This window comes from Dermochelys coriacea, chromosome 3 (genome assembly GCF_009764565.3).
Source record: "Dermochelys coriacea isolate rDerCor1 chromosome 3, rDerCor1.pri.v4, whole genome shotgun sequence".
Lineage (NCBI taxonomy): Eukaryota > Metazoa > Chordata > Testudines > Dermochelyidae > Dermochelys > Dermochelys coriacea.
The window spans coordinates 169,692,434-169,707,696 of NC_050070.1; the positions used below are offsets into that span (position 1 = coordinate 169,692,434).

Genomic DNA, 15,263 nt, shown 5'->3' on the forward strand with positions numbered 1-15,263 from the left:
TTTGCCTTGAGCAGAAAACCATTGTCTGGGTGATTACCCATTCACAATCTCTTCAAAGGCCCAAACTTGATAAATGAATCAAAGTTATGAGGGTTCTTGTTCTGCGCAAAAGCGTGTTATGAACTCAAAATCACAGGAAAACCCTCGTGTGGGATTTTGAAGAACTGCTCACCTGCCAGAGCCCATGTTGGAGTTGGGGGGTCAACTCGAGTTAGCTTATTAGCATCCGTGTAGGTGGTTCTATATTTTTAGTGTTTTCACTTATGCTTTTACCTTAAGAATGAAGCGTGCTTGCTTAGAAAGAGCTGTGTGGTGATCTGTATCAGTGGCAATTACATGGTGTACAATCTCTGAAGAGAAGGCAAAAGAAACCTGCTTGGGCAGCCTGTCTTTTGCTGAGAATATCATAATTTAGTCAGGGGGCTGTGCAGTCTGGAAATACCCTGGTCAGAAGTGGGAGAGACCCATGTCTCCATACAAGAGAGGAGAGCTGGAAGCCTATACTAGGTGACCTTGCTCGACGACAGAGGGCGCATACTAATGCAGTTGCCGTGAGCTGACACGCATGCCTCTCATAGATACCTTGAGGATCTGCTTTCTTACGCTTGGGCAACACGTACATTCCTGGTCATAGAATTGAGCTTGATGGGGATTCTCTCCTACAGCAAAGAAAGGAGGACAGACTTTGGTTCTTGCACTGGAGAATGGCCCAACACCTTCTATCTCCAGCCTGGCAATTCAAGTGTGAACTTTACTGTTGCCATGGCCAAGCCAGAAGCTGGCACAGTACAACAGTGAAGTTACTTTGATAATCCTACCATGTTCATGGAGGATAGGCCCAGCAATAGTTATTAGCTCTGGATGTCCCATAGCATCCGATTGCCAGAAGCTAGGACTTTACAACAGGGGATGGATCACTCACTCAATAATTGCCCTGTTCTGTTCATTCCCTCTGAAGCAGCTGATATTGGCTGCTGTCAGAAGACAGGATGCTGCACTAAGATGGACCATTGGTCTGATCCAGTATGGCCATTCTTATGTTCTTACCATCATAATTAAGGCTATGTTTTATTTACGGGTATTTTAAATGAAAATCATGGGCAGTAAACAAATTAATGTCCCAGGACCTGTCCATGCCTTGTACTATATACCCCTGACTAACCGTTGGGTGTTGGCAGGGCAGAGCAGGGTGGAGGATGGCGGTGCATGATCTGGGACCCCCGCTGCTTTCCCCTAAAGCATCTGGTATAAACTGCTGCCAGAGACAGAATACAAGACCTGATGGATTGTTAGTCTAATCTAGTGCAGTGAATTATAAATTGATATGTGCAGCTGCTTTAGGATCTTAAAATATGAAATACCCTTATATAAATAAGGTTTTTCATTTTCTTTGTAATAAAGGTGTGTCCTTTCTTGGATACATAGCAAAAAACTCTGGGATGCAAATATCTATCCAGTATCCCATTCTCTTCTGTAAAAATGGTTTAAAAATTCTGCCTGAAGTTGTTAATGCCACAATCACTTTAGAAGGATGGTGAAGTTCAGTTTATTCTTTACATATTTTACTGGTACAGGTATGACAATGGGATAGAAAAATGACAATATATTAGTAAAGAGTTATCCAGAAAGGCTAAAAACTGGTCAATAAATACATTAAAAACATACCACCTGTTGCTGTAGAAATGTTGTGTACTCATTAGGTTAAATATCATACATTCGCATTGAAAAGTTTTTGGTGTTTTCCATGCAAGTTACAACTTGTCATTTCTCTAACATCTATGCTATGCAACATTCCTTCCTTACTAGGAACGGGATGATATCTAAACTCCACGTTATAAGAAGTAAAAACATCTGAAAAAACAAAATCCCAACTGCTTTTATAAATAAGTTGATTAAAATGCTTAAAACCCTTAAAAATGTAATTTACTGAGCAAATTCTTTATAAAAGGCAGTCTTTTAAAATAAAGCTGTTACCATAAACCCAAAATGGGTTGCTTGTGCTTCAGCATGTATTTTTTAAATTATTTTTAAAACTATATTCATGGCAAAAAAGTAAATATAGTCAACAATTACAGAACAAGAGGTTGCAATATGGATTGGATGAAGGTTTAACATGCTTCAAAATCTGTCCAAGAACACACTAAACATTTGTCAACATCACAAAACCATCACCTAATCTAACCATCTGAAATGGAGCTCTGATAATACTTAGTTCTTTGCATGCTCAAAGCACTTCACAAACATTTTCTGTTAGTTCTAACACCCCTGTGATGCAAGTATTATCCCCATTTTACAGTTAGGGAAATGGAGGCAGAGGGAGTTAAGTGACTTGCTCAAGTCCAGACCATGCCCTGCCATCTCTCCAAGTTCTATAATACTTTTCTGTATTTTACTACTAACATTCTAGTAGTTTTATGGAAACAGGTGGTAGGTATCACTTCCATCAGTCCTAGTAGTCATCATTCATATTACATCATTTTGAAAGTTACAGCATAGATGTTATTGTAGAAAAAAAATCAATATTAGATCCACTTTAATGCACCATGTTAGGTCATAAAGTTTAGTATGCTGCACCTTTTTAACAAACGCCCATTCTTTCAAAACAAAGCATTAAAGATATAAGATCAAATTCTGCTCTCTAGTACAGGTGCAACAGCTATTAAACTCAGTGAGAGTTGCAGTTGAACAAAAGATAAAACAGAATTTGGCCCATAGCATCTGTCCCTGGGAACATCTATAATCCCCACAGTGGCCCAATATATACTGGCACAGTACCATCAACATTAAAATATACCACAAAGATGTGGAAACGTAGCAGCACGGAGAACTTTACAATTTTAACAATATGCCCATCTGGACCATGTCCCATAATCCATCTGAGAACACGGGAAGTTAAATTTTTACCAGTCTGGAAATTTCATCTAAGACAATGACGGCAAAAATGTCATGTTTTGTGCCAATTACCTAAAACTACAGCATTCAGCCAATATTAAGATTTTCATATGAAATGTCAGGGTACATTAGTGATTTTACCCGTTCTTGTCCTTTTCCTGCATTTTCTACCTAGTTCCCTACAGTCCTTGCTCCACTTTGGTTTTTGTCCTCTCGCCACAAGCTTACTCCAAATCCTTCCTGACATCTTGCTGCCTTTTCAGAAAAGCCTCTAAGTTTGCCCCCACTGTTGGGTTGCAGGAGGAACTAATTAAATTTACATATCTAGCTATCTGATTTGCAAGTGAAGACAAACATCTAAATTCTATTACTTGTACCCACAAAATGATTATGGATGCACAATTAGAGACCTCTTAAAAGTGTCCATAAAGCTTCTGCAAGGCACACATGCACTTGTCCCCACTCCTTCCTTGATAGTAGTTTCTGTAATCCTCCGTGCCTGAACTTGGCTTGTTTACGCAGCCAGTTTCTCCCCAAAACCCATACCCAGGCATAAATTCACCTGCAATGGAGAGGGAACTCAGAGCAAAATTCCTAGCTCTCCCACTTCATCTGAACTGCAAAACAGAGCCTGAAAGAAATGAGGGTCAAATTCCTAAAGTGCAGAGTACCCAGAGTTGGGGCTGGATTTTCATGAGAACTCAGCTCCCAGTTAGGCCTCCTAGATTGTGAGCTCTTTGGGGCAGACACAGGCTTTATGTTCTGTGTTTGAACAGCACCTAGCACAACAGGGGTCCTGCTCCATGACTACAGCCCTAAGCTCTATGGTAATATAAATACTAATAAATGAAGTGGTCAGATTTCCAGAAGTGCTCAGCAACTAGCATTTCCTTTTGAGGGCTGCTGGGCATGGAGCACTTTTGAAAAGCTCATTCTTTATTTAAAGTAGGGCTGTTATGTGATTAAAAAAATTGTGATTAATTATGTGATTAATCTAACAGTTAAACAATAATAGAATACAATTTATTTAAATATTTTTGGATGTTTTCCACATTTTCCAATATTGATTTCAATTACACCACAGAATACAAAGCCTACAGCGCTCACTTCATATTTATTTTTTATTACAAATATTTGCACTGTACAAAACAAAAGAAATAGTATATTTCAATTCAACTAATACAAGTACTGTAGTGCAATCTCTTTATCATGAAAGTTGAACTTACAAATGCAGAAGTACAAAAAAAACCTGCATTCAAAAATTAAAATGTAAAACTTTAGAGCCTGCAAGTCCACCCAGTCCTATTTCTTGTTCAGCCAATCGCTCAGAGAAACAAGTTTGTTTACAATTACGGGAGATAATGCTGCCTGCTTCTTGTTCACAATGTCACCTGAAAGTGAGAACAGGTGTTTGAATGACACTGTTGTAGCTGGTGTCGCAGGATATTTACATGCCAGATGCACTAAAGAGTAATATGTCCCTTTGTGCTTCAACCACCATTCCAGAGGACGTGTCCATGTTGATGACGGGTTCTGCTCGATAACGATCCAAAGCAGTGCAGACCGGCACATGTTCATTTTCATCATCTGAGTCGAAAGCCACCAGCAGAAGGTTGATTTTCTTTTTTGTTGGTTCGGGTTCTGTAGTTTGCACATCGGAGTGCTGCTTTTTTAAGACTTCTGAAAGCATGCGCCACACCTCATCCCTCTCAGATTTTGTAAGGCACTTCAGAGTCTTAAACCTTGGGTCAAGTGCTGTAGCTATCTTTAGAAATCTCACATTGGTACCTTCTTTGCAATTTGTCAAATCTGCAACTACAGAGAATTCTTTCCTGGGATCTGGCTGGTGAGTCTTGCCCATATGTTCAGGGTTTAGCTGATCGCCATATTTGGGGTCAGGAAGGAATTTTCCTCCAGGGCAGATTGGAAGAGGCCCTGGGGGTTTTTCGCCTTTCTCTGTAGCATGGGGCACGGGTCACTTGTTGGAGGATTCTCTGCACCTTGAAGTCTTTAAACCATGATTTGAGAACTTCAGTAGCTCAGACATAGGTGAGAGGTTTATCGCAGGAGTGGGTGGGTGAGAATCTGTGGCCTGCGTTATGCAGGAGGTCGGACTAGATGATCATGATGGTCCCTTCTGACCTTAATATCTATGAAAGTGTTCTTAAAATGAACATGTGCTGAGTCATCAGCTGAGACTACTATAACATGAAATATATGGCAGAATGTGGGTAAAACAGAGCAGGAGAGCAGGAGACATACAATTCTCCCCAATAAGTTCAGTCACAAATTTAATTAATGCATTGTTTTTTTAACAAGTGTCATCAGCATGGAAGCATGTCCTCTGGAATGGTGGCTGAAGCATGAAGGGGCATACACATATTTAACATATCTGACACGTAAATACCTTGCAATGCCACCTACAAAAGTCCCATGCGAATGCCTGTTCTTACTTTTTGGTGACATTGTAAATAACAAGTGGACAGCATTATCTCCTGTAAACGTAAACGAACTTGTTTACATTTAAATGCATCCGATGAAGTGAGCTGTAGCTCACAAAAGCTTACGCTCAAATAAATTTGTTAGTCTTAGGTGCCACGAGTACTCCTTTTCTTTTTGCGAATACAGACTAGCACGGCTGCTACTCTGAAACTTGTTTGTCTTAGCGATAGGCTGAACGAGAAGTAGAACTGAGTGGACTTGTAGGCTCTAAAATTTTGCATTGTTTTGTTTTTGAGTGCAGTTATGTAATGTAACAAACTACATTTGTAAGTTGCACTTTCACAATAAAGAGATTGCATTATAGTACTTGTATGAGGTGAACTAAAAATACCGTTTATCATTTTTACAGTTCAAATATTTGTAACCAGAAATAATATGAAGGGAGCACTGTACACTTTGTATTCTGTGTTGTAATTGAAATCAATATATTTGCAAATAGTAGAAATACATCCCAAAATATTTAATACATTTTAATTGGTATTCCGTTGTTTAACAGTGCAGTTAAAACTGTGATTAATTGTGATTATTTTTTTAATCCAATTAATTTTTTTTGTTAATCGCATGAGTTAACTGTGATTAATCAACAGCCCTAATTTAAAGCAATGCTTCTCCACACGCATTCTCTTTTCTCCATCTTCGGGGAATGCTTCATGTTAGCAGAAACCCTTCAAGTGCAGTTTCCAAAGTTCTGAGCCACAGCAGGGCTGCTAAGTCACCAAAAAAATAAAATAAATTTCCTCCACAGGAAGAAGAGGAGCAAAAGTTTCAAAGCTTTTGCCCCTGCCTTCCAGCAGTGGACTCAACTGGTCTGCTACTCTTGTAGGTTAGTAGATGGGCTGAGAACCCCAATAACGACCATATTTTGGGAGGCGATAAGCACCAGCAGCTTTCATTGACTTTTAATGGGGACTGGGGATGCTCATCACAAATCAGGATCTGGCCCAAAGCACTGAGCAGGAACACAGGGGACATCAATGGGAGTTGTGGTTGCTCAGCACAGCTGAGTAAGCAGGCCAGAACTGTAAGACATCTTCATCCAGACTTTCCAATAACTAGGAGCTCTGAAATTCCTGGCTAGGTTTTTCCTACCTGGCTCAGCTTTTCTCCCTCAGTTTTTAAAAGTCAAGGTGCTGCTGGAATCAGGATTCATCTCTTCATTTTCAGGCAGTGTTGAAATGATTCCCTCGCAAACCCACAAGAAATGCACTAGACACCACTATGATGGGAGCCCTATCAACGTCTGTAAGTGACTGGAACCACAAGCTTGGGTTCCAAAGTGCCTACTGTAGTTTCATCTTAAAATGCCAGTCTTGAGATGTGAGCCAAGCATTCATTCCCAAAATATATTGAACAGAGTCAAAATATTGGTTTGAATATATTGATTTGGTTCACACCATCCAACTGGACTTACAGATCCCCTAAATACAGTATCGAAAAAGTAAAAAAAAAGGCTGGTGCTTTGGCAACTCAGTAGCTATTATGCAGTCAAAAATATAGTTGGACTAGTGGCAATTCACTGTTGTATGAAATTGGCCAACAGTCACTGAGAGAAAACATTTCTTTATCATTAAAACAGTCATGTCTTCCAGGTACTTCATAATTCCTCTAGGTCAGTTAAATCCACAACAACTTTCAAGAACAAAGTGTCATCTTTGACATAAGTGTTCTTTGCATTTTCCAGCACAGTGTGTGCCACAAACCTCGGGCACCCAGAGGCAATATTCATCTCTCCATCTGGCCTTTTGAAACTGCTGCTGTTAGGGTCGGCTCTGAAGACTTCCACAATGTGATTTTTTTTCCCACTTTGGTCCAGAAGCATAAGTGTAACTTTTTGCTTGAAAGGCCACGGTAGCAACGAGTCAAACTCCCCTCTCATCACTACGAAGTATAGGGAGACATGCGTCCCTTTTCCTGAGCCATCCCCATTCAGATATGCTCTTGCACATAATCTGTACCCACAGCGGCTGGTATAAAAAGGCTGGCTGAATATAGAGACAGTGCGGCCTTCCACGGCTTCCTTTTTCTTCATCTTGTAGTCCATGATTTTCCAGATTAGTTTTCCATTGTAACATGTGCCCTCCAAAAGCTTAAACCGCTCTTCGTTTTTATTGATCTGTGCTTTGTGAAGACCGATGTGGACATCATGTTTGTTGGACTGGCCTTCCAAAACAACTGGGGAAGAAAGACACACGAAACATCCAGTTAGGGAAAATTGTGATTGAGACAAAGTGAATTACAGACTAGGGGACCGTAACAACTATGTGGCTAGAGCCCAAAGTTTAGAAATAACTGAGGAATTACAGGAACTACACAAGACAATACTTTGAGTCAAGAGAATTCTCCTAATTCCAGCACAAAAGACCCCCGTTTGAAGACTGCAGTCACACATGCATCTTAGAGATGTGACAGAGATGCAAAGTTTGGATTTGGATCTCAACTTTCTTCAAGTTTGGGTGTGTTAGCTATACGAGGTTTTGGTTCAGATCTGTTGGATACACACATCCGTGTTCTAGTCATTTATTCAAAAATCATTTCTTTGTAATTAAAACAGTCATGTGTTCGTTACTTTTCCTAATTCCTTTAGGTCAGTTAAATTCACAACTTTCAAGAATGGAATGTCATCTTTGACATAGGTGTTCTTTGCATTCTCCAGCACAGTGTGTGCCACTGATTATTCTAAGAATTTATGTTAGTATTTTCAGGTTGTAGCAGGAAAATAACCTGACACTATGGGGCCTAATTCTGAGCTCACAGGTGAGAGTGAGGAGTAACACCATAGAAGTGAAAGGAGAACTAAGCCCCATGTGTCCTACAATAGCAGAGCATTACAGGCTGCACAACAAAAGCAGCTTACATAGAACAATTTATGTTGTGCATAAATTTCTTGAACATGACCTAACAACGATGACAACAAAAGCAGCCCACTGGAATTTAAGGGAACAACAGGGTAACAAATAGCAGCATAAGTACAGTGGAAGTTACCAAAAAGTGTAATCTTCCTGTAGTATAATTTACCCTGACTCTCTCAGGTTAAAGTTTTTAACTTCAGAATCCTATAACAACTTCACTGTAGGATTATTACACTTTTTGATAACTGCCAGTGCAGTTACAAACGTTGTCACCCAAAGGGCTGTGAACCAAGAACTATGACCAACTATGGTCAGTAGAAGAAGGCTGGAGAGAGGGCACAACTCAATGCAAGTTATTGCAAAGGTTTACCTGTCATCCACCATGAATATCAAGGACATTTATCACAGAAACATCATCATCATTTTGGTTAAGCTTTTTGTTGAGGCTGATGTTCATCTTGAAGAGCCACATCAGGCTAATTGTGCAAACAAGTTGATGAGGAAGGTGATCCAAACTGATAAACAACATCACAGCCTCTAGTAACACCAGATTTTACTCAAAAAATACAGAATAAAAAAATCCGAGCATACCTAAACGCTGATCATATGTCTCTATAAAGGAAATCTTCTGCTTTACATTTTCAATAGTCTCCAACAGTGGCCTCAGGTCAAATTTACTTTGCTGCTCGTTTGACATTTGTATTAGCTGCCGCACTTGTGTTTCCAGCCATGTAGATTTATCAATATGACTGGCAAGAGTCTTCAAGTTTAATGCAGGTGGAGGGGAACGAACACACATTAATAAAATTAATCATTTCATTTGAGATTTAAAAATGTCTTTGTACAACAGTAATATTGACTACACGTTACATTCGAGAATATCCTTTTTTGCCTTTGGAGTCCTTCAAATGTTTCCTCATGATTAATTCAGCATTCATTCACTAAGAATCAATTTCCAATTCATTACCATTCACCATTTATTACTTTCATCTCAACTGGTTTGATTACTCTAATTTACACCAGCATAACTGAAATTGGAAACTGGCCCTATGAGTCCTATTCAGCACACCTTACTCTGGTCAAACTCCCATGGAACTCCCATATTAATTATAATGGGAAGGCTGTATATATTGTTTTTTAAAATACAGTAGTGGTTTAAATCCATATATGGAGCACAGTGCACTCCAGAAATCAATCCAAATTCATGCAATAAGTGGCTTTGAGAGCTGGTGTTTGTTATTGTCCTGGCATTAATTACAACTATTGCTGGATAATTGTATTCCAAGCCATAAAAAAGCAATTTGTCAGAAAGATAAAGTAAATGTCTCACCTGCATGTTTACCATCAAATTGCTGTTTTTACCAAGCAGCTGTGCAAACTGTCTGAATTCCTTTTCACACTTTTTAACTGTGTCTGCTAGCTGCTGGATTTTAATCTCTTTAAATTCCAAACTCTTATATAGGTCAGATATCTAAACAATGGAAAATGAAGAGTGAAAACTCAAGCCTATCCAAAGCATACAGGAAACAGATTAAAATTTTTGGAAGCTGTATAGGTACATATGGAAGGGTTTATTGATGTGCTGCAGCAACATACCTAGATATAACAACTATTTTCCTGTTTCAAAATGTTAAACCAAAATCCCTGGATGGGGCAGAGTGAGGATGGAATCCCTGCCTTTGTGTAAAAACCATAAGCGTTTATTGGCTTTGCTAAAGAACCAGAATTTTTAGTTTGAATGCTGTAGGAGACTCAGACCACCAAATGTTGACTAGCCACTAGAGGAGGACAGAGAGCCCATACTGTGTTAGGAGGGATTAAAAATGCATTGCACTAAAATTATTGGCGCCTAGTCAGTGTAACAGATGAGGTAGGGGGGAGCACTGGCTCCTAATACTGCAGTAATGTGCTACATTGTAGAATTCTGAATCATTTTACTGTTTTTGCTCCTTTGTTTTTAAACAAACATAGATATTGGTCTGAATTCATTCTGAGGTTTATATCTGCTTCTGCTGATACAAGCCCCAGGTGCTGGGTCCCAAACAGTGGAGCATTTCTTGGGGATAGAGAGGAGCGGGTCGCTGGGCATTCCAAGGTGGCTGCAACTTCCTCTCCACTGGGAGGAAAGGGGCTGCAGATAGTGGATGGTGCTGCCTGTAAACAGGGCCTGGCCTGGGAATAACCTATCCCTTGAATCTGCATCTTTGCCACCGCCCTCCCAGCCAATTTACTATGGAACCCTAGACAAAACTTAGGATGCCATGTCCAAAGCCCTTCCCCCGAAAGGGAGAGTTTGGGGTGAAAAACAGCAAGGAGAGCAGTGGCAGTGAATACACAAGGGTGCAGTGCGGGGTTGGGGTTCAACCTAGCTCAGTGGTTCTCAAACTGTGGATCAGGACCCCAAAGTGGGTTGCAACCTCATTTTAATGGGATCGCCAAGGCTTGCTTTAGACTTTCTGGGGCCCAGGGCTGAAGTCCTAGGGCTTCACCCCTGGGTGGCAGGGCTCAGGTTACAGGCTCCCCATCTGGGGCTGAAGCCCTTGGGCTTCGGCGCTCGCACCAGGACGGTGCAGCTTTGTCTTTGGCCCCCCTGCCCAGGATGGCAAGGCCCGGGCTCCCCCACCCGGGGGGTCATGTAGTGATTTTTGTTGTCAGAAGGGGGTCACAGTGCAATGAAGTTTGAAAACCCCTGATAGCTTATTGGCTTCCCTGGAAAGGGTTTTTGACTGGCTTGTAAAATGTGGGATGAAAAGTTTAATATTCTTTAAAGAGGAGGCTGGGCAAATCCCAACACATGTGCAACCTGGACTTTTCTTTTACCAGTTAAAAACTGTTGAAGAGTGTTCATTACATATGTTCATTACCTGTTCTTCCAATTTGGAATTCTTGTCTAAAATTTGTAGCATGTGTTCCCTCAGAGCAGCGTTCTCATGTTCTGCAAGCTTTCCTCTTTTAATCTGGGGGTGGGAGGGTAAAAAAAAATAAAGGCAGATAAACAGAGCTGTTAATAGAAAGTTCTGTTGGGGCAAGTGGTTAAATGTTTCTTTGCCTGCTTCAAAAACAGATGAACAGCTCCACCCTCTTACTTTGATATCTTAAATTACATTGAAAGGGACTCTGAGAGGACAGAAAAATAGTTACTTATGCTACCACCCTTTAGTGCTTTTGGAGGAAAACCCCAATCACAGTACAAATGGAGGTCTAGATTACAGTACCTTTACAGGACAGCCGTATTGTTTATAGGGACAATCTACTTCTGCCTCAGGACACACACCTAAGTGCTTATCCATCTGCAAGTATTAAAACAAATTGGTAGTGATAAATTTATTGAACCTGAACTCTTGCATAAGGGGTGCAAAAAGGCCAAAGTGATGTTGAGATACCATTTGTCACATACAGTGGAGACTGATTAATCAGTGTCCACAAACGAGACAGACAGTTTACAATAATGCAATGTGCAAAAGCTCTGCAAAGCATAGCACGTTCCTATGATATGCTTTGATAAGGTTGTATCAATTTTAGGAACAAACAAAAGTAACATCTAGAGGAATGAAGCAAATTCATCCCAAATATGGGCCAGTGAGGCCTACGATGCAAGTTCTAGTTTTCACAAAACGATACAATTTGCCAATTTACAGTAAGTGATAAAACAATACCTCCTTTTTCAGAATGATCTGAGAACAGTTGTGGAGACAAGGAACAGGAAAATCAGGACATTCATTTTTCTCATGGTTCTGGGGGGGAAAAAAAAGATTGATTAGGAATGGCTTATACACCAGACTTGTTATTCATGAATAACTCAATTTTTCTAAGATCGTACAGTGCATGCAAGAAGGAATAGGCAAGATATATATTCTACACAGCAGCACATACTTACATCAATACACACATTGTTGGCACTCAGAAACACACACACAACACGTTAAAAGAATGTTATGGTTGCAAAAATCAAGCACTCAATAGTTAGGAAATGCCAGAATTAAAAGTTGCTTGTGCAACCTTAATTCAATCCTCTAAAACGTGCATAGCATCCTAGGTCCTTTCAAAGAAAATGTTGCCAGAATTTTTTAATATGAGCAAAACAACATATTTTTCCCTAGCCTTCATCTCAGAACCAACTAAATCATTTTGGCTGAAATATTCAAAAACCAGATTTAGACATTTGAGGCCAGATTTGTCCTTTATGTAATTCCACAGACTGAGAGGATAAATTTGGCCCATTGGCTTCAGCATGCGCACAAAAAAAATTACTAATTTGTCAGAAATAATATTTTTAAATATACAAATTTTCTTTTTAAAAAAGTATTTTTAAAAGGAACAGATGTATGTGAAACTGAATTCAACTTTGTACCTACAGTTATCAATATTGTTATAAAATACATGTATTATATTTTTCAGATACTTAAATGAATTTTGTTTCAGAAGCATAAAACCTCACAGCAACTTTGGAACTTTTTTCACAGAAATTTAAACAGTTGAACTTTTAGGAAATCTTTTGCAATCTTACCTTTAAATGAATTGAAACCACATATTGATTACAGTACTGGCATATTTCTTCTCGAAATTTACAGTGCAGACTTAGGTGATCTTTTAAATCTTTCCGAAGAATCTGATCCTGACATTCATCATTAGTGCACTGAACACTTTCAAATAAGCATTGCTGAAGGTGATCCTGTGCCATGCAACAACAAAACACCATCATACTTTAAAAGTCACATGAGCGTAGAATGCACTGACTAGGCTAGAATTATGGTTAATTGTGCCCTTATTTAAATACCAAAGTGTCTGATAGAGATAAAGACACTACATAGGTTTAGTTAAAGAAAACTAAACAACACTTTCCCAATAATGGCTCTGATAATTAAAATCAGAGAAAGGTCTGAAGACTCAGGAGAGAATCTTTGCTTTGATTTCCACTCCTTGTCCAGTTAATATCTCAAACAGGAACCAAACTGAAACAATTTATGTTGGCAAGCAGCAGCAATACTTCTTTCTCTAGGTCTTCATAGATTGTCAATCACCATGGCAGCTACATGCCCGAGGCTCCTTTCTCTCCATTTCTACAGAATTTTAACTTTTATTTTAACAAAATTACTGTTTTTTGCTCTCATAGGAGCAGAGAAACCTTCTGAATGTGACCCAATGTAGTACTGTCTTACTAAGTCAGCTGACAGACAGACATTGTCACAAAGAGAAAGGATGTGTGTTAACAGGAGTCCTTATTAAGCCAATTCTTTAAAATATAACTGATGTGGACTTACAACTGCAACAGGTTTGGCTTAGTATTTAAGTTTCATGTTTACATATAGTAATACACTGAATAGGTCAAATCAAGATGTATGTACTTAGGCCAAACTCCAGTTACAGTAATCTCAGTGCTGTAATAACTCTGAAACCTAATGACAATAGTTTAAAGGGGAAAGAGCAAATTAATTTATGACAGGTCAAAGTTTTGACTGACTAAAGTCTTCAGAATTTTGACCAATATATATAAAGATACTTTAACACTAACCTGGTATCGTCCCAGAATTATTTTTGAATTGCATTGAGGAATATTTTTGCAAAATACTTGCAAGTTAAGAACTTCTCTTTTACAGCAATTGTCTTTGAACACCTGCAAAGAAAGCAATCTACATTCACAAAATTTACAAACTTGTGTCATTAAGAACACAAAGGACAGCAACCTACCACAAGAAATCTTTTAAATGGGAGGCGTCCACTCCAGCTGCTAGTGTGGTTCCAAACAATGTCATGCTGAAAACATATACTGAGAATAGTGGTAAAAGGAAATCACTGACAATACCAGGAGACTAAGAACAACAGTGGGATGCTTTGAAGCATGAAATAAAAACAGGCTGACTACATGGATTATGCATTGAGCTACCTATCATATTGCAGCTTTGGAAACCTGGGATTGAGGCTAACCTTGATATTTCATTCTAGGACCTGCATTGGGCTGAAGCTGTTGTAGAGGTGACGCTTTTAGCTTCTGGGAGGAGGGGATACAATGCATTGCTTATAAGCATCTTCCACTTGTTGGATGAGAGCCAAATTAAGCTCTCAGAGCAGACTGTCAGCCTTCTTTTGAGATCTTCAAATGAGAAGCACTGTAACAAGCACGAAGTATTACTATTGTATTAATGGTCCCAAATCTTTGTTGTGTGTTACTGTTGCCACCACAACTCGTGCACACAGTAAACGGGATGAATCCACTGAATAAGATGGTGGGTGAAATACCTACAACATTCCTAACATGTGGAATGACGGGCACAATCTGATACCCAAGTTCCTTGCTGGGTAGGGGATGTGAAATCTACTGGGACTATGTCCTGGCAGAAACACATGGGTACAGGGAGGGCTCATGCTCACACTCTGGGCCAAATAAATATATTCCTAAAAGGATGTGGCTTAAAAAATAGCCATTGTATGACCTTTCCCCCCCAAAAAATACAAAAAAAAAAATGAAGCGTGCAGGATTAATGAGTTACATTGAAAATAGGCAAAGTGACAGATTGTTAAAACTAAGTACTGTTAAATAACCAGAATAGGAGGCGGGATTAAAAGAATAAGAAACCTATTCTCTGCTGTAAATACATTTCAAGACCAGAGACATCTTATGAGTCCACCAAGTCTGTGGGTATAGGCCACATACCACTGGGTTTAAGGCAGGACTCCCAAAACAGAGTACTAAGATGGGTTTATTTTGAAACAATTCAGTGGAGTGTAAGGTAAAAGCTCCAGCTGTAAGGCATTAATGTCTTACTTCACCAACAAAACATCACCAAATACAGAGCTTCCTTGCTTATTGTTTCCAGAGATGAAGGTGGCAGTGCCCTGGTTCATTTAAAGGCTGAGAGCTGCATTTGTAGCCACTTTATCTTAGTCTTCTGTTGGAGCCCGCCCCCCTACAGGCTGGATGTCTGAGCAACCATAACTACCAGAATTATTCCTTTTCTTACCTCATGCACTTTTATTGTTTCTTTGTCTACAGGACAGGTGGGTACTGCATTAAATTCTCTA

The 15,263-nt window shown here is 39.5% G+C and overlaps 1 protein-coding gene across 7 annotated transcripts in view; it reads right to left on the reverse strand.

Annotated features, from left to right (window-relative positions):
• Positions 1-6,841: 6,841 nt before the first annotated feature.
• TRAF5 (TNF receptor associated factor 5) overlaps positions 6,842-15,263 on the reverse strand; it is a 42,962-nt gene continuing 34,540 nt past the window's right edge. For 6 of the 7 annotated variants that reach the window (XM_038394258.2, XM_038394259.2, XM_043511787.1 and 3 more), the window contains 9 exons: positions 15,203-15,260; positions 13,756-13,857; positions 12,751-12,915; positions 11,900-11,977; positions 11,459-11,533; positions 11,108-11,200; positions 9,574-9,714; positions 8,835-9,003; positions 6,842-7,566 (listed from right to left, as the gene is read on the reverse strand). In XM_038394258.2, coding sequence (XP_038250186.1) covers positions 6,989-7,566; positions 8,835-9,003; positions 9,574-9,714; positions 11,108-11,200; positions 11,459-11,533; positions 11,900-11,977; positions 12,751-12,915; positions 13,756-13,857; positions 15,203-15,260 — 1,459 coding nt within the window. In that variant the 3' untranslated portion in view covers positions 6,842-6,988. Of the gene's footprint in view, positions 7,567-8,834; positions 9,004-9,573; positions 9,715-11,107; positions 11,201-11,458; positions 11,534-11,899; positions 11,978-12,750; positions 12,916-13,755; positions 14,351-15,202; positions 15,261-15,263 lie in introns of those variants that run through there. The other variant, XM_043511789.1, reaches the window with a different exon arrangement.